Raw genomic sequence first — 18,236 nt, forward strand, 5'->3', positions numbered from 1 at the left:
TGTCGAGAGTTGGCGCACTTATGTTCAGCAGACTAGCGGCTGTGAATGCACCTGGGAACAATCGCCGTCTTCACCTTCTGTCGCAAAGTGATGTCCTTGGGCGCACCTGCCTCCGCGCGGCAATTTCAGGTTAAGCGTTCTCCACGTTTTCTGTGCACGGACGACACGTGCCTTGGCGGTCTAGCTCTTTGCTCCCAGTCGCTGTTTCCTCTTTTACATCTCACTAACAATCAACTTCACGGTTCGAATGGTAATCGTTCACACCACACGTGTTGAATGCAGCTGCTCGGTACCCTCTATACATCTGATTCGCATCGCGGCAGTTGAAGGTAAGCACGGTGCCGACTATGGTTACACAGCCGTGGTTAGTCCGTACTGGCACAGCCGCACATGAAGGCGCAGCGTCAGCAGTGGTGTCGGAGAGATGAAAGCACTTTCTACTAACCCTCAGTGAAATCAAATTGTTATCTGTGTATTCTTCATCAACCGCGATGTCGATTGACTGGATCTGGAACAAGCAGCGCAGATATCACTATCGGTCTCTCAGCAAAGTTCAATCCGAATCGCGACCACTCACTTTGAAGGCTAGCTCGCTGCATGACAGTCGCCTGCAGTGCATACTCGCTCACGTTAGTCATGACTGGATGCGAGAGCATGAATACGAGACCATATCTTACTGTTGGGGTGACCGCATCCGTACTTCAATCATCGAAGTTGATGGCAGGACTCTGCGTATACCTCCAAGCGCGGAGCAAGCACTGCGTAGGCTGCGCAACCCCTCTTCAGACAGAGTCGTGTGGATTGCCTCTGTGTGCATAGACCAAGCTGATGTCCACGAGCGCAGCCAGCAAGTCAGTTACATGCATTTTATTTACAGACACGGGCGAAGCAACCTGATATGGCTGGGAGAGGATGACGGTACCATATCAGAGGCTGCGCATGCATTGAAGATGCTCGTCGAGGAGCTAGAGTCGGACGTCATTGACCTACAGTCACTATGCGACACGCTGTACGGTTCTGCAGGCTTTATCATGTTCTCGGGCACCGGATTCGGAACAACCTTTTCGCACGACGCAGTATTGGGTCTTTACTGTCGGCCATGGTTTAGCAGATTGTGGATTGTGCAGGAGATCACCCTCGCCCGATGCAACGTCTGCTTTTGTGGAGAATATGAATTTGATCTTCTCTACATCCTGCGAGCCGCGCAGTGGCTATATCTTAAGCAACGATTCCTGTCGCCAGGTCATCAGAACCCTGCACAACTGAGTGCGGTCAGAACTGCAGTCGTCCTGGCAGGCTACGTGGATCCATTGACAGGTTGGTTTGCGTACAATGAATCGTGCCACTTCGCAGACCTTCTCACCAGCTTGGATTCGTTCAATACTAGGGAGCCTCAAGACCAGGTTTTTGCTTGTCTCGGTATTTAATAACACAAAACTCAAGTCTCAGAGTTGTCTTCACTGATGGTACCCGATTATAGGAAATCCATGGCAGCAGTCTTCACGAATGCAACACGTTTTGGCATACAAGAATCGACCAGCTTGGACATCTTGATGCTTGTCCGTCATCGATTCAAAAGGACCCCTGGCAGCATGGGTCTTCCTTCTTGGGTGCCAGCGTTTGGACGGCGCTTTGATCCGGAACTTGACGCTGGCGCAATGCCTAGATTCTTTTGTGCTTCGTTTGGTCTTCCCGTATCCTACCTAGATGACCAAGCCGGCGATAACAACATCAGCCTGAGTGGATTGTATGTGGATGAAATTGATGACTCGCGGATCAGGTCCCTATCACGCTGCTGTCGGCAGGCAGGTGACCTCGTTGGCTTCTTCCGCAACTCCACCGAAATGCTGGCAACGGCCCAAGCAGACGTCACGCGGTCCACAGATAATTCCGCTCTTGCCATGACCTTAACTGCAGGATGTTCATACCATGGTGAACAGACAAGCGAGCAAGACGTGCTCGACTTCGAGGACTTCTCAAAGTGCTTGGCAGAAGATAATCGTGTGCCCGACTCAGATCGTGGCCCTTCCAAAAATGCCGCCAACCGCTACGCAGATGCTTTCTGGGACGCTGCTTGTTGTCGTAGGTTCTTCATAACAACGTCAGGCCGCATTGGGTTAGGCCCGCAGACCATGCGAGTGAACGACATCGTAGTCGTGCTGCATGGCGGCAAATGGCCATTTGTGCTTCGACCTAAAGGAGATGTCTACAAATTCATCGGACATTGCTACGTACATGGCATCATGTACGGCGAAGCTGTTCAGAAGCACAAAGCTGAGGGCGGCGAAGATGTCGTTTTCTGCTTGGTCTGAGCCTCTTCATCGTCATTAAGCAGACCAGTAGCATGGCAAAGCCGTTCGAAGGTGAAAGTCTCGAAGCGCGCAATTCGGTCCAATGACACGTCTATGCTCAAAGGGGCTCATAACACCCTGCCTAAGACGACATTCACATCGCTCTTGGAGCGCGGCGGTCAACTCTCTTGTCAAGGGGCCTCAAAACCAGTGCGCTTCCCTTGCCTGGCACTTTGACGGGACTTGCAATGTACTCAATAGAGAGTCGGGCGTTGGAAATACGATTGTATGGTATACATGTTGTTACGACCTCCCGATGCTCAGAGTTGATGCAATCGTACTTGTTGTCGAAGTCGACACGTGGCTCTGTGAGCTAGTAACATTTCCTTGCTCTTGCTACGAATGCGATCGAAATGTAGGGGCACAAGAGGTGGCCTCCGTGCTCTAAGGGAGGAGCAGTAACAGCAAGCACTCGAACGCAGTCCTGGTACCAACGGCACTATTGATACGTTCGAGGCAAGGCGCGCTGTAGTTTTTCCCCCGCATTGACGATTGTTACGCTCCACTGTCGCTCCCGCAGTAGTCAAGAGATAGTATGGCTCTTGTAAAGACGGCCGCCTCTATTCTTTACAATCCTCTCCGGAAGGGGTGTCGTATTCTCCTCCTGCTGTAGTACGGCGACCTGTGTTCTTCCATGCTGAATATCGCGCCACAGCCCTGTGCAACTTCGATAGCCTGTTTATTCTGATGGTGAAGCGTAGGGCGCGACCGAGTGCTGGTAGTTCCGTGAGTATTTGACCTGTGTAGTGCAGTGCTGTGTACCATGTCAGTGATTGCAGCCCTTTGTATCTTATGGACACGCAGGGCCTGCAGTGTGCGGTCGTCCTCAAGGGTAACGTTGATTGTCCGACAGAGGTGTAGTGCGCGACTTTGCAGACACGAAGTCGTGCAGTGATACCGCGCTGTCGATCACATGCTGGACAGTCTCTGCAGTCTATTGAGATGAGACTCCTCCAGACGGTCCTCCTTGCGACTTGGCCTGATTATGTCAACGATCCGTAAGTCCGATGGACAGAAGGACTCGACCGTCCAAGCAGGTGCGCAGCATCTCCAGATCAGTAGCTGCTGCTGAGCCACTATCATGTGATTTCCTGAGTACAGGCCAGGCCCTTGTGTTTGGACCATTCCAAGGTGTTTCCTCAGGTCGAGTTGCTGTACATGGCCGGATTCGCCCTCTCCTGAGGCGTAGATTCGAAGAAGAGATGCTCTGGACTGTAGGGCTGCTGGATGTACGAGTCCTGCGCATTCGACGCTCTCGATGATGAGCATGTCGACAATGGGCTGACTCGTGTGGCTAGTCCGAACTGCTGCGTTTGACTATCGTCCTCGGTAGGCTGGTAGGTATATGCATTCGTGCCCATGTCATGCTGAAGGTATTGAGTCTCGTTACTGATCGGTGGGTATGGCCAAGCGGTCGATTGGTCTGTTGCGATGGTCGGAGTCGGGAGATTGTTACCGGTGCTGTTGGATACTGGTGGAAACGACCATGAGTCTGCTTGAGGTCTGGCGATCGAGCTTGATACGCTCTGCATACTCACGTTGTTAGCCAGGCGTGGCGGTCCCGAAGGAGTCGTGTCCGCGATCACTGATGCTGCCGCGGAAGGTAGAGCTGGATCAGCCAGGTTGGACGCGGTTCCTTGTCTCTTCTGCTGGACGTGATTGAACGCTGCGTCAACCGAATGACCGGTTCGTAGACACACCAGTAACTCGACCGCTTCCGAGTCGCTGCCATGCTGCAAGACGTCTATGATAGCATTCGCTCGCTCAAGACCTTGCTTATGGCCAGATAACTGTGCGAGCTCATTTTGTAAGTGTTGTCGCTTGGTGATGCCTTCTGCAGAGACGTCGAAATTGCACTCTATGCCACGAGACCGGCAACGGGAGCATACGGGGTGTTTGCCAGAGCACTATTGAAGTTGCTTGTCAGCACGATCGCGTCAGTGACAGAGCCGACAGTGGCTGGCTAGACGCGTGAGATACGCATTGGGTTGTAAGAAGACTCACCTTCACTTTGGAAGTACGACAAGCCACGCAAGCATTGGCGACTTGAGGGCGCCGCGGACTCTTCGGCACATTCATTTTCTTCGAGCCCATCCCGGATCCAGCGCACTCCAGAACAGGAAGAGTCGGAAGACTGAGACGAGCACGTCCCTGCCGATAGTCAGGTGCCCGACAGGTCAGCACGTGGTCAGGAGTGGATGAGGCTGCTGTTGGGACTTGGTAGCCTAAGGGCCGATAGTGGTCAATGGCAAGTGAATGGACAAATGCGGGCTCGTGGGCGTGTCTCTGAGTCGTTGGAAGGTCATATGGTCACATATAATAAAGTTACCAACGGTCATGATATGCCCAATGTTGATGTAGGAGTGCAGACGGTGTTCGGAAATATCGCCGATCAAGAGGGAGGCGACTCCGGAGCAAATGCCCGCCTCCTTCAGGGCCCACAAATTCACCTAGAGGTACTTCTTGCACGCCGCTTTCTCTCCTTGTCACACAACATGCCACATTTTCGTACATCCACCAATATGCTCGCTACCAGCTCGCCCAACCCTTTGCTGGCTCATAGGAATGCAGCCAGCTGGAATTGATGCCGGGAGGCAAGACGAGGACGAGACTGGAGCGATGACGCATCTGATCGACACGCTGCATGCCGTGAGACTCCTCACTGAGAAGAGAAGCAGACACGTGATAGCTACTTGCTCACAATTCGTGGCACTGGAAGTGTAACAAGTCCAGCGCTCCTGGTTGAAGGTGAAAAATCGAAGCGATGTGGAATCGACGAGCATGCCGGCGAAGCATACACACGACGGTCCACAACCAGCCACCATTGCAGGACGATTGGACAATCGCGGCGTGCGCGGCAGGAGGAGGCTGTCTGGACGATGCGAACCCCTGGGTTAGTGCTCTCGGTGCTCATGCGAGCGAGGAGCACACACTCACCGCATCCACGCTTGGGCGCGGAACCGATTTCCTTTGACATACGCTGATTTGGCCTTGGGCGAACAGCGTCACCAGCGCGATGAACCTGACGATTTGGTGCCAATCATGAGTATACCATATGACGCAGAAGTCCCGGTTGGAACTCCATGACGCAGGTTGCAGAGTGCAGTCACCACATCCAATATATCAACTCGAATGTCTGCCTCGCCCAGAATCCTTGGAACAGCCTGCGAGTCGCCGTGCCCGCGAGCCGCGACATACCAGCGATCATTTCGTCACGGTATCTCTACGATCGGTCCTTGTCGCAGCAGTTCGATTGATGGTTGGTCGAAATCTTGTTGCGCGCCCGTACAACCTCGTCAATGCCAGCCTGATGGTGGGACAGACTGGCGATGACCATGGAAACACGTTGCTATCATAGGCCTCGAAGTGCGTGAACCTGCTATGCATGGAGCGTTATACCCCCTGTCGACTATGGAGAAGCGAAGTGGGAGGGAGGACGGTGTGCCCATGGACATGCGACGTGCCGGAGAATATTCTAGAGCATCAGTTACCATTCTGTTGCGATGTTCTGTGCTGGTCCGAAAGTTTCAGGCGACAACCTCGCGGTCTGAATACAGCGGCATGTCAGGAGCGATTGTGGAACACTGGGTCTTTGACCGAGCACGGTCTAGCCCAGCCTTTGCCAAGCCGCGCCTGCCTGTTCGAGCCTGGGCTCCTGTCAGCAGAGAAAGTCTCATTGTACCTCGATCTGTCGCGATTTGATCTCTGATCCCTTTACCACAACTTGATTCCGCTTTCGAAAGTCCTGGCGCACAACAGCACGCCAATGTCTATCGCCACACCTTCTTCTGCAACAAGTCGCTCACGTTTCGCGACCACCAATCGGAAGATGTGCCAGGCGACGGTGAAGATGCAACCCATGCGAAGAGCCGTTCTGCCGGCAGTTGAACTTCACACCAGCATATTGAAGGGCATGTGGACGGTCCGGAAACAAGACGAGCTTCTGACTGGAGAGTACAGCGTCTTCACCCCTGTCCTCGCAAGTTGCAACCAGTTACCCCAGGCAGATCCGCATAATGCTAGAAAGATCGATGAGTGGAAGCAACAGCCGGCCCAGAAATGCGCCGATCAAGCTCAAAGTAAGTTGCAAGTAGACGAGCGACAGCAATCGCGACCTGTGCGAGGCTTTAAGGGTGGCTTCGACGTGTAGGTTCTTGTCGAAGGGGGGCACGCGCCACCACCACCGCTTCCAGTTTATAAGCAGTTGCCGCGCCGCAGTGTCCCTGTTGTAGCTATTCAGAGGGGCATGTGCTGTAGTCCAGTTGTTCAGCAGTGCAGTGATCTAGATGTCTTGATGCATTTGATGATGACGACGTCGCTCTGTCTGCAAGGTGGCAGAGGCTGCTCTATTCCGTTGATGGCGGTAAGGCTGCTCAACGATGGTGCAGGCGCATCGCATTGTGTACATGTAGACTGTAGTATTGTAGAGAGGCCGAGAGGGCGTTGTATGGAGACGAAATCTTTGGAGTTTGGACCTTGCCGCCCAGCAGTCCCCCCCTTTGCCCCCCACCTTTGTGGCTCGAGCACGAAACGGCGTCATCTCTAGCGCGGCTGGTAGCTCGTGGCCACGGTAGCTTTCCCCTCCAAGCAGAAGGCAGACCGCCTGCCGCCAACAACTCGATCAACAATTCTCTACTCACACTGCCACTCATCCTGCCAAAGGTACAGACACAGCAATAATGGAAGAGATAGCCCCGGAATACGATGTCGTCGTGCTTGGCACCGGTCTGACAGAGTGCATTCTGTCAGGCGTGGAGTCTGTCAAAGGCAAGAAGGTGCTGCATATGGACCGCAACGACCACTATGGCGGCGAGGCAGCGTCCGTCAACCTGGAGGCCATGTTCAAGAAGTACGGCAACTTCGACAACGGCACTGAGCCGTGGAAGAAGTATGGGCGATCCAACGATTGGAACATCGACCTCGTGCCCAAGCTCCTGATGAGCAATGGCGAGCTCACCAACATTCTCGTCTCCACCGACGTCACGCGCTATATCGAGTTCAAGCAGATTGCTGGCAGCTACGTGCAGCAAGGAAGTGGTGCTAAGGCAACCGTCGCCAAGGTGCCCAGTGATGCTGGCGAGGCCTTGAAGAGTCCGCTGATGGGCATCTTCGAGAAGAGGAGGGCGAAGAACTTCTTGCAGTGGGTTGGCAGCTTCGATGAGAACGACCCCGCCACGCACAATGGTATGACGCGCAAGAATGTGGACGTGGACGCTGAATAATGAAGACTCGGACACTGACAACACACAGGCATGAATCTCTCGCAAACGACCATGAAGCAAGTCTACGACAAGTACGGCCTCGAGGCAACCACTCGCGACTTTATCGGCCACAGCATGGCCCTCTACACCACCGACGACTACATCAACGCCAAGGGCGCGGCCAAGGATTGTATCGAGCGCATCCGGCTCTACGTCAACAGCATGGCCCGCTACGGCAAGAGCCCCTACATCTACCCACTTTACGGTCTAGGCGAACTGCCCCAGGGCTTCGCACGCCTGAGCGCAATCTACGGAGGTACTTACATGCTCAACACTATCATTGATGAGGTCAAGTACGAGAATGGCAAGGTTGCAGGCATCCGCGCGACCATGAAGGAGCGAGGGGAGGAGGGTGAAGGCATGAAGTTCGAAACCAAGTGCAAGAAGATCATTGCCGATCCATCATACTTCCCAGACAAGGTGCGAGTGGTCGGACACTACGTCAAGGCCATCTGCATTCTCAACCACCCCATCGACAAGACCGACAACGCCGACTCGCTGCAGCTGATCATCCCACAATCCCAAGTCGGCAGGAAGCATGGTGAGGAGTACTCTACAGTGGGTGGCTGCTGATATCCCACTAACACACTTTCACAGACATCTACATCGCCATGGTGTCCTCGAACCACAATGTCTGCCCCAAGGGCTACTACATTGCAATCGTCAGCACCGTCGCCGAGACCTCCGCAAACCACCATCTCGAGCTGCAGCCAGGTCTTGAACGTCTTGGCAAGATTGAGGAGCAATTCATGGGTCCACCAATCCCCATCTACGAGCCAATCGATGATGGCGCAAAGGACAATGTGTTCATCAGCAAGAGCTACGACGCCAGCTCACACTTTGAGACCATGACTGACGATGTCCGCAACCTGTACCAGCGTACGGAAGGCGAGCCTCTCGTGGTAGAGGGATTGAAAGATGGCCAGAACTTGGTTGGTGGTGAAGAGTAAGGAACGAACTAGGACACGAACCGTTATGAGATGTTTCGCCGGCACATTGAAGCCGTGATGCAGAAGCAGGATACCACAAACAAAGTAAGCTAGGATTGAGCTATGCTATTGCGAGCAGGAGCCGGTGTTGCTAGACTGGATGGTGCTACAGATGCTGTTCATAAGAAAGTATTCTTATACTGATGCGCAATAGACTAGTGCTTCGCTCCATGGCCACGTTGTTAAGCAGAATCTCCCAAGCTCTTCAACCATCGCAGCTTCCGATTACCTTCGCTCGACGTTTTCGCTGCTGTCTAGCCCAACAATAGCATTCTCAAACTAATCGAACTCCTCGACGCGATAGAGCGAGTGCTTAGGTACGAATCGGACTCAGCAACAAGGCTTCAGAGAACGACGTCTGCCGGTAGAGCGTCCTCACGGCACCTGCGTCTTAAGGGAGGCTTTGCCTGTACATCACATGTGAACGACACATACATCGGATGCGGCGAGTCTGCCTGCGCGGCCGTCAATGTAGAAGTCCGTTCGCATTCACGTGAAATTCACTCCCAGGTGGCCAGTGCATCTACCCGGAACGCCACGAACGTTTGCTATACATGAGACAGAAGTCTCAATGCAATCAACCACCTCACCTCAACACCCCGACAACATCTGACTTTCCGCGAGAGACCACCACATCCCCCACTCGACCATGAAATACCACTACTGCAAAAAGAACGAACTGATCAAATTCGCGCGCGATCGCAACCTCACCGTCCCCAACACCGCCCAAATACCCATCAAAGGCCCCTACCATCGCGACTACATCCAAGCCCTCCGACAAGCCGATCGCGATGTAACCTTCCGCTTCCTCTCCCTCCCCGCCGAGATGCGCACATGGATCTACAAGGACCTTCTCATCCTTCAGGACGCCTTCACCTGCCACCCGCAAATCCTGCGCGTATGCAAGCAGATCAACCAGGAAGCCTCGAACATTTTGTACGGCGATAATCTCTTCGAGGCCAAGATGCACCCGGACGGCGTTTATGCGCATGGTGTGAAGTGTGGCGAGTACAGACCGACGTATACCGCAGCTAGGCTGCCCGTTGATTACACTCTACTCCGATGGCCAGACTTCCTCAGTCGCGTCCAGTTTCTTCACGTCTCTATTCCGGTCCACCCGTGGAGCGCGCACACCAACACGTTCTGGCTCACGGCGGGATCGCGATTGCCTGCACTTGGCAATGTGCTGCACTCTCTGGCGACATTTCTCAAGTCCGGCAACCGCCTGAGGTACTGCGCCATTGAGATTCCAGCGGCGCGCTTTGCGCCAGAACTTGACTCCGATGCTGTGGACACTGCCTGCTATCCACTGCGACTGCTCGGCCCACGCATCACTATCAAGCTCTTCGACAGCGCCATGGATCGCGATGTGCACATTCTGACCTCACCTAGCTCCGGCATCGATGGGACTGAGTCGCTCGGCTACAAGACGTCCATCGCGTGCAACGCAGTAGTCACAGCGTCAGAGCTCGCGCTTCGAGCGGTGAGTGTCAGCGGCGGGAGACAGGCTGGTCTGGAGGATACGGTGTTCTACATTGCTGGTTGGAGTGCGCTTCGAGGCCTGAAAGAGGTGTTGCGACGAGGTCCGCAAACATCGAGGGCTTGTACCGGGGCTGTGTCGGCGGCGGTGCAGAAGGCGCGGTGGGAGATGGAGGCGGTCGGTGCGGCCGGTGTGGGGACGGAGTTAAATCAACGAGTTCAGGAGCTGTTGCGTATGGAAGTTGATCTGAGGGTCGCGGGAGAGGAGGAGGGGCAAGGGGGAGAAGGGGAAGGCTCTGATGCTTGAGGGTGCGTCGTTGTCGGAGAAGGACCGTAGTGTAGTCGACCGACGGTGTAGTCGTCAGCTGTAACGACATTCGATAGCTGTGACGCAGCGATGAGCGTGACAGGGCGGATACAATCCATGGCGGCGGGATCTGCATATTACCTTCTACTTGGCAATAGGTCAACCTGCAGGCATCGTAGAACAACCAACGAGAAAAGTTGTGTCTGAACCTGAGCACGCGCTCTATCGCGTCGAGGAGTTTAGGAGTTTAGTTAGGCCGAAGATGCTATCATTAGGCTGGACAGCAGCAAACACGTCGAACGAAGCCAATCTTGAATGACACAGATCATGTCTTGCGAAGCTAGCGCAGCACGCTTGACACCAAGCACATCATGTCGTACCTCACCAACACCGGGCAGACATGCGCCATTGAACATGGCCACTATCGCCAGTCTCTGTTCCCACCCAGTGGTCGAGGCTTTGGGTAAAGCACAGCGATGCATAGACATCTCCTGTCGCTCGTTACGGAGAGGTCCGCCCGGTATTGCCGTGCGTAGGCAACATCCTCTGGGAGCTCCCTCGCGGCACACCGAGTATCACATGGCCCTCCCCACTCTTCAACGTCCTCTCAGGGTCAACCTCTTGCCCAAGATCCCCAAGCAGTGCAGATTGCCATGGTTTGGCGGTGGTGGTTCGGAGCGTGATGTGCTTCTGCCGCAGTTGTGTTGCCTGTCTTACACAAATCGGCGGAGCTGTGCAGTGCTTCAGCAGTATACAGTGTAATGTGCCTACTCTTGTGACAGGGCAGATGCAGTTTCGCATACAATATGTTGTTTAGAGACGGACAATGATACTGTAACCTTGGAAGTTGAAGTGGAAACTCGGCGGAGTGAGCTCAGGAAGCCTCGTGGGACGGCCGCATCTGGGATCAGGCATGGACCTTCGCCCTCCATATACTGAACCCATAGCAGACACTCGTCAGAGGTTCGACAGAGGCGGCTGGATGACGCTGGTCTGTTACGTATGGTACTGCAGCCTTGCACAATCTTTGGGAGGTGCGGTGCGCCGTATACCGGCCATCGCCGCTGATCTCAGAACGGCCACACCACGATGTTCGTACAAAACGCGTCATACTGGCACGACGCCATGGCTCTCATATGACGTTGTTGTGGTGTGAAAGGATCCCAAAACATGGATGAGTGCACGCGGCCGCATCCATGCCTTCCAAGGCCACTGGTGTTGATCAGCCGATTCTCCATGTTCGCAGCAGGAACCTGTAGGCGATGCGTCGAACGATTCAGCAGGTCAGCTATGACTGCACACGGCGGATTCCTTCGCGCTCCATTCTCAACACCTATGGGCTTGTGTGATTGTGGACCCTTTGCTCGCCAGTCGATCGCGAAAGCTCTCGCGGACGGGAATCTCGTTGCGTGGACACTACGATCATGGGACGAATCTGGATCCCTCAAGCTAGCTCCATACTGCTCTTGCTCTGCAGGCCAACGCATGCTTTCAACAGAGCGACCGCACTGATCTCAACAACGATATCTGATGCCACAGCGGCTCAAATGTTGCTGTATGTCCAGCTGCCTCATTCAGACTAGAATGCTTCGACTGTGCTATGCGGGCCTTGATCGTGCTATACGAGACTTGATTGTTCTCACGCATGCCTATCACGTTTATGTAAGCTTGAACTTCAGGCCAGATGCGGATAGCGACGGTCCTGCCAGATAAAGTCCTTTTGCGCAGCGCTTGCGCAGGAACATGAAGGAACATGCTTTGCGGTCACACGCTGCTTGGGGCTCTTCGCCGATGGTCAACACGCTGCGACGCATGGCCGAAGGTTCGACCTACTTCCTATTTCAGCTGCCTCTTTCAGCAGGATCGGCAAAGCTGCGAGCATATTCAATATTGTGACCCAGTCGACTGATCTTTACAGCCTTGGCAGGTGCAGCACTAGCAAGCAACAATGCAGCTGACTGCAATGGAATTCCAGAGAGCTTCCACTTTGAGCAAGTCCGACCAAGCAGCTGCAGGTACTATAGTGTTGACACAGAAAAGCAGCAGTACTGCTAGTGCTACTATCGTAGCTAATCGGCACGACCTATCAACCAAGTTTTACAACCGCCTTCGGTGCTGTAAACTGTCCGCCCATTAGCGGTCTAATTTGTGCAGGCTGATAGCACTTGCACAAAGAGGGAGGTGATAAGGTGCTAATTATGCTTGGCATGAGCTGCGAGATCGGGCAGGTGTCCACAGTTACTGTTACCGGAAGGACATCGTACAGCGCATACCAGCAATCAAGACAGGTCTTCACAAGCCAATTGGACTACACATGAAATGAAGTGACACCTCGGTGGGCAACAGGATACCGCGGATCTTAGCGTTCCATGGGCTCCAGACTGTCAAACGACGCACGCGGCTTGCTCGTGGCGGCTTAAGTGACGGCAGGTAGCGACGGGAGTGTTCGACTTCAATGTTGGCTGTGCGACATGCTACACAGTACCGAAGGCAAAGGCGGCTCGATGCTCACGAGCACGAGGTCCGGTACAGAGTTGCACGTATGGGCCTTTCGAGACAGCGCCTCAGCCCTTGCGCAATCGCACACAAAGTGGCACGGCATCGTGTAAGGCCATCGAAGATGTCGCCATAGATCTGCCCTGCGCCGGGAGGCGTTTGTGAAACGGGCTGTGGTGGAGAGGAGCTCCTCGAAACGCCTCCCACGCCTCTCCGTCTGCATGCTGCACTAATTGGAATCCATCATTGTCACATTCTGAAGACAATGACAAACTTGACTTTCATCTCGGCCGTGGCGTGCACACATTTGACGACGTTTCGAGACAACGACCACATGCACCGGCGAGCATGTCTGGGTTGAGCTGTTTCTCCGCTTCAGGCTTCAGCTGCCACATGGCCGAAGCAACGTCGAACGTTGCTATACCGCCTCTGCAGCACAAATGCGTCCTCGATTGGCTGGTGGCAATGCTCCCACAAAGACAACATTCTCGAACGCTATCACAACGGTACAATCCTCCGACTACAAGCACGCATTGGCGTTGCTTGAGACACACAGGTGCTGTGATCTGATTAAGCCACATACGGCAGGTCGAGCTTGAACTGTGGTCTATCAAAGAATTTCACGATCCTTCAGAAACATGTCATTGGTCCAGTCGGTGGCTGCAAGCGTTGACGTTGGAACGGCTCAACTTGGCATCCTCTTGAGTCTTGACACTTTCCAAGACGAGCGTTGGATCGGCCGTTGCCAAGCTGGCTGCGATCGAGACTTGAGAGGTCAGGCGAGCACCGAGTGAAGCAAGTCGACAAAGCTCCGGTCCAACGAACGATGCATGCAGGCGTTCATCTGTAATGCTGGTCATGCCGCTGCCAGGCACTATCCGCCCGTCAAGGTCATACAGCCAACCACCTTTGTCGGAAATGTCAATATCACCCACATCGAGCAAGAATGATGTGCCAAACCTTAGCGCATGTTCACCATTCCCTGCAAGCCCGCTGCACGTCAAGACGGGACGCTCCTCATGAAGATATTACTGCCGCGAGGAGGCGACTGGTCAAAGACATTATGCTTTTGGGGTGCGTGCTATCGACCACCGCTCGAACGCAATATGTTGTGTAAGTGGCCATGCGATTGTCACGAAGGCGAGGGCTACCAACATATGCGCCTCGGCCTTAGCTGTGTTCGCAGTGACACCCAACACCACTGTCGCCGGTGAGCATCTCTATAAAGATAACGTCTATTCCCACCTCGAACTGAGATCAGCACTCAACCAACTCTCTCTTCTCAAGACAAAGATTTAACAGCATCAATCACTGACCCAAGCTTCGAACATGAAGTCCGTTCTTAGCCTGCTCCTGGCTCTGCCAGCAGTGTTCGCCGAGCCAACTATCAACCGACGACAAACGGCCGAAACCATCCCAAATCGATGGATTGCTCAGATCAACGAGAACTCTCCTCTCGCCACTGTCTTGACCACAATTCAGACTCTCACCGGTGTCTCACCAAAGCGTCGGTATGAGATCGGTTCCTTCAAGGGCTTCGCCTTCGAGGGTGATGACAGGGTCCTCGACCTTCTCCAGACTGTCGGTGCAATCAAGAGCATCGAGCCAGACAAGAGAGTCTACACTACCGCTCCAGTCGGACAGGTGGGTTCACGAATCATAGTTCCATATGAAGCTCTACTGATGATAACATAGCTCGCTGAGCGTGCTCTGACATCTCAGAACCCATCAACATGGGGTTTGGGCCGAATCTCTCACAGATCAAGGGGCTCCAACGTCTATGTTTACGACGACAGCGCTGGTGCCAACACAGACATCTACATCATTGACACTGGAATCTACGCTGGCCACTCAGACTTTGGAGGCCGTGCTCGTGCTGGTGCCAATTTCGTTGAGCAAGAGTCCGCCACCGATGGCAACGGTCACGGCACCCACTGCGCTGGAACAACTGGCAGCAACACTTACGGAGTCGCAAAGAGGGCCAACCTCATCGGCGTCAAGGTCTTGGGCTCTGACGGATCGGGCACAAACTCTGATGTTATTGCAGGCATCCAGTGGGCTGTGAACAATGCGAGGAACTCGGGCCGTACATCGCGCTCTGTCATCTCTATGTCCCTTGGTGGAGCTTTCGACCAGGCCTCCAACAACGCTGTTGCCCAAGCTGTCCAGGCTGGTGTCTTCGTCGCTGTCGCTGCTGGAAACGATGGCAGGAATGCTGCCAACTACTCACCAGCCTCTGAGAGCTCTGCATGCACTGTCGGCGCCACCGACATCAACGATAACCGCGCTAGCTTCTCCAACTTTGGCTCCATCCTCGACATCTTTGCCCCAGGTGTCAACATTCAATCTACCTGGATCGGCTCCTCCACTGCCACCAACACCATCTCCGGAACATCGATGGCCACTCCACACATTGCTGGTCTCGCCGCCTACTTGATTGCTCTCGAGGGTGCCCGCTCCCCAGCTGCTCTCTGCTCTCGCATCCAGTCTCTTTCGACCAGGGTATATATACCCCTCCAAACACACTGATGAACACTGCTAACGATCAGCAGAACGTTGTCGTCAACGCTGGCTCAGGAAGCCCGAACTACCTTGCCTACAACGGTAAGTCCATGCTCACCCATAGATTCTGACGAACACCACTAACGAGCCGCAGGCAACGGTGCATAAATCGACAGAACTTCGAGAGAACAGATTTCTCAGTGATGATTGATGACTTTATGGCACTTGGATCGAGAGGGAGAGAAAAGTTCAACGGAGCATTGAGCGAGGAATCGTGGTGGAGTTGGCTTAGAAGCAGGAATCATTTGATTCAAGGTTCGTTGTGCATACTCTGTGCATAGTCGTTGCCTACATACCCCCATAACAGAGATGTCTCTTCCCCAGCATTGTATTCGAAAGTATGGGCTTCATATATCGGTAGACTGTGGCCCGGCCAGGTCTGAGGTCGATTATTGACATGGTCAGCGGACGGCCATCTTTTAGCAGGACTTTGAAAGTCCCACTAAATTTTAGCTCGGCTCAACTAAGCATTGCTTGACTCAGATTTGCCGGGACCTTAGGGTATCCAAGCAACAGGCAAAACCTATACGGCAGGCTCTTTAATCCTATACGGCAGGCGATCTTTAATTAAGTAGATTAGTAGATAAGTTAGTCCTAATAATAAGACGATTACCTACTAAAATAAGGTGTCTTAGCGGAACACGTTATATATCTACTTAGTACCTTACTATCGCTCTTTTTACCTATAATCTATTTACCTCGATATTACTATGTCTCTTAATATTGCTCTAGCTTTATAGATAATACCTTCTTAAGTAGTCGCTACTTTCGGCTTTACGTAGTTACTACTATATTCGATATCGCCGCCGCCGCTAATCGCTTTATAAGTAGATTACGAGTCCGCTCTCTTTCTTAGGGATAGTAATACTAAGGAGGACTTTAGCGATAAGGAAGACGCTCCGTATTATCGCGATCTAAGTGTATATAACTATAGGTAATAGCCTATTATCAAAACTTAAGGCTACGTACGCTAAGAATTAGGTAACTAATTAGTTACCTATAGCCTCTTTAAGAGTAATACCCGTCTATTCTAGATAGGTATATATAATATATAGTCTAATTTTACAACACCCTTTATAAGCCCGTATAATGACTTTCTATACTTCTAACGTAATACGTATAAGTCGGAAGATAAGGAGAATAAGGTAATATCTGTTAAGCAGGTCACAAATTGCGCAGCCGTAGAAGATAGGAATTACAGATTATGTGAATGAAGAAGGACCCAATGGGATAGCGTGTATCGATATACAGTATCGCCAGTTGATGGTGTAGGTGTTTCAGGAGGGACAGCTGCACTCAGGACTTGACTAGCAAGCCCTGATTACTAATCCCCCTAAGCACCTAATGTTGACCCTATGACCTGCATATTCTCAACACTCCCACTCAGGTCAGAAGGTCTCAAACAATCCCTTATGCAAGCTGGAGCTGCCTTACAAAGTTTTGAAACTGCTGGCCATTGAGGGGCTTAGTCAGCCCATTAGCAACCATGTCCTTTGTGTGGCAGTAATCTACTGCAATCTTCCTTTGCCACCAGAGATTCCTGACATAGTGGTATGCCACATCAATATGCTTTGACCTGTCATAGACATAGGCATCTTTGACAAAGGTTAAAGCTGCTTGGTTGTCACCCATAAGCTTCACTGATCTCAGCTCATCAACAGTACTTTTGCTTGCCTTGATCCTAGGTTGGAATGAACACTCTCCAACCAGGTCAGGACACCTCATCTCTCTGAGGACTGCAGCAAGAAACTGTGACTGCTTGGCTGCTACATTCATGGCCATGAACTCAGCCTCCATTGTTGATGTGGCAACAGACTTCTGCTTCCTACTCATCCAGGACACAGGTGATCCACAAAGGAACCACACATATCCAAGGATTGAGACTCTGTCTGCCTTGTCTATAGCATAATCAGAATCTGAGTACCCCTGGAGAATACCTCCTCCTCTTCTGTACATCAAGCCTAGGTCTGGGTATGATCTCAGATATCTGGAGAGTTTCTTCAAAGCTCTAAGATGTTGCTTTGAAGGGTCAGCAACATATGAGCTGATTCTTCTAAGGGGGAAAGCAAGGTCTGGCCTTGTTATTATCATTGGCCACATCCAGGTACTATTATAACTCTGGTACTCCTGTTTGTTGCACCTCTTATCCATAGCAGCTGAAGGTCTCAGATCCTCATAGCTGTCTATAGGTGAGAGTGTGGGTGTGGCCTTCTCTGGAGAGATGCCCATCTTAGCAAGGTTAGTTTAGATGTAGTGTCCTTGATCAAGCTTCAAAGTACCTTGGGACCTGTTTCTTGTAATCCTTATTCTAAGGATCTTCTCAGGTGCCCTAAGATCTTTGATCTTGGACATTCTTCTAAATTTAGCCTTGAACCACTGAACATCTAACAGCTTTGGAGCTACAATGGGGATGTCATCCACATAGGTAAGGACCATGATGTCTCTTCCTCTGTGGATGAGTAGGCATGGATCCACCTAGGACTAGGTGAATCCAATCTGTTCTAGCTTAGCAACATAGAGCTTGTTCTAATCTCTAGCTGCTTGCTTCAGTCTATACAGGCTTCTAAGGACCTTGAAGACCATATTTGGTGGAATTTCAACACCTGGGGGTGGGATCATGTAGATGTCTTCAAGAAGGCTGCTTTCGGTGACAGCATTGTTCACATCCACCTAGTGCATCTCAAGATCTCTCTCACACACTACAGCCATGAAGACCCTAAGGGTATCATGCCTAACAGTAGGTGCAAAGGTCTCTTCAAAGTCAACACTATATTTCTATGAAAGATCGAGG

At 52.5% G+C, this 18,236-nt stretch overlaps 5 protein-coding genes across 5 annotated transcripts; 4 read left to right on the forward strand and 1 right to left on the reverse strand.

The window, feature by feature from the left end:
- Positions 1-491: 491 nt before the first annotated feature.
- On the forward strand, positions 492-1,427 carry CLAFUR5_08531 (uncharacterized protein; the record flags this gene model as incomplete). Its single annotated transcript, XM_047907679.1, has 1 exon — positions 492-1,427. The coding sequence occupies one exon, from the start codon at positions 492-494 to the stop codon at positions 1,425-1,427; it is 936 nt and encodes a 311-aa protein (XP_047759785.1).
- A 2,063-nt stretch (positions 1,428-3,490) lies between these two features.
- CLAFUR5_08532 (uncharacterized protein) lies at positions 3,491-4,445 on the reverse strand (the record flags this gene model as incomplete). The annotated part of the gene is made up of 2 exons (XM_047907680.1): positions 3,491-4,258; positions 4,356-4,445. The coding sequence occupies 2 exons, from the start codon at positions 4,443-4,445 to the stop codon at positions 3,491-3,493; spliced, it is 858 nt and encodes a 285-aa protein (XP_047759554.1).
- A 2,585-nt stretch (positions 4,446-7,030) lies between these two features.
- CLAFUR5_08533 (Rab GDP-dissociation inhibitor) lies at positions 7,031-8,562 on the forward strand (the record flags this gene model as incomplete). Its single annotated transcript, XM_047907681.1, has 3 exons — positions 7,031-7,535; positions 7,602-8,153; positions 8,210-8,562. The coding sequence occupies 3 exons, from the start codon at positions 7,031-7,033 to the stop codon at positions 8,560-8,562; spliced, it is 1,410 nt and encodes a 469-aa protein (XP_047759555.1).
- A 688-nt stretch (positions 8,563-9,250) lies between these two features.
- On the forward strand, positions 9,251-10,387 carry CLAFUR5_08534 (uncharacterized protein; the record flags this gene model as incomplete). The annotated part of the gene is made up of 1 exon (XM_047907682.1): positions 9,251-10,387. The coding sequence occupies one exon, from the start codon at positions 9,251-9,253 to the stop codon at positions 10,385-10,387; it is 1,137 nt and encodes a 378-aa protein (XP_047759788.1).
- Positions 10,388-14,212: 3,825 nt separating this feature from the next.
- Positions 14,213-15,553, forward strand: CLAFUR5_08535 (Subtilisin-like protease 2; the record flags this gene model as incomplete). Its single annotated transcript, XM_047907683.1, has 4 exons — positions 14,213-14,527; positions 14,579-15,385; positions 15,436-15,487; positions 15,540-15,553. 4 exons carry the CDS (start codon positions 14,213-14,215, stop codon positions 15,551-15,553), a joined length of 1,188 nt encoding a protein of 395 aa, XP_047759789.1.
- Positions 15,554-18,236: the final 2,683 nt, after the last annotated feature.

Source organism: Fulvia fulva, chromosome 3, assembly GCF_020509005.1.
Source record: "Fulvia fulva chromosome 3, complete sequence".
Lineage (NCBI taxonomy): Eukaryota > Fungi > Ascomycota > Dothideomycetes > Mycosphaerellales > Mycosphaerellaceae > Fulvia > Fulvia fulva.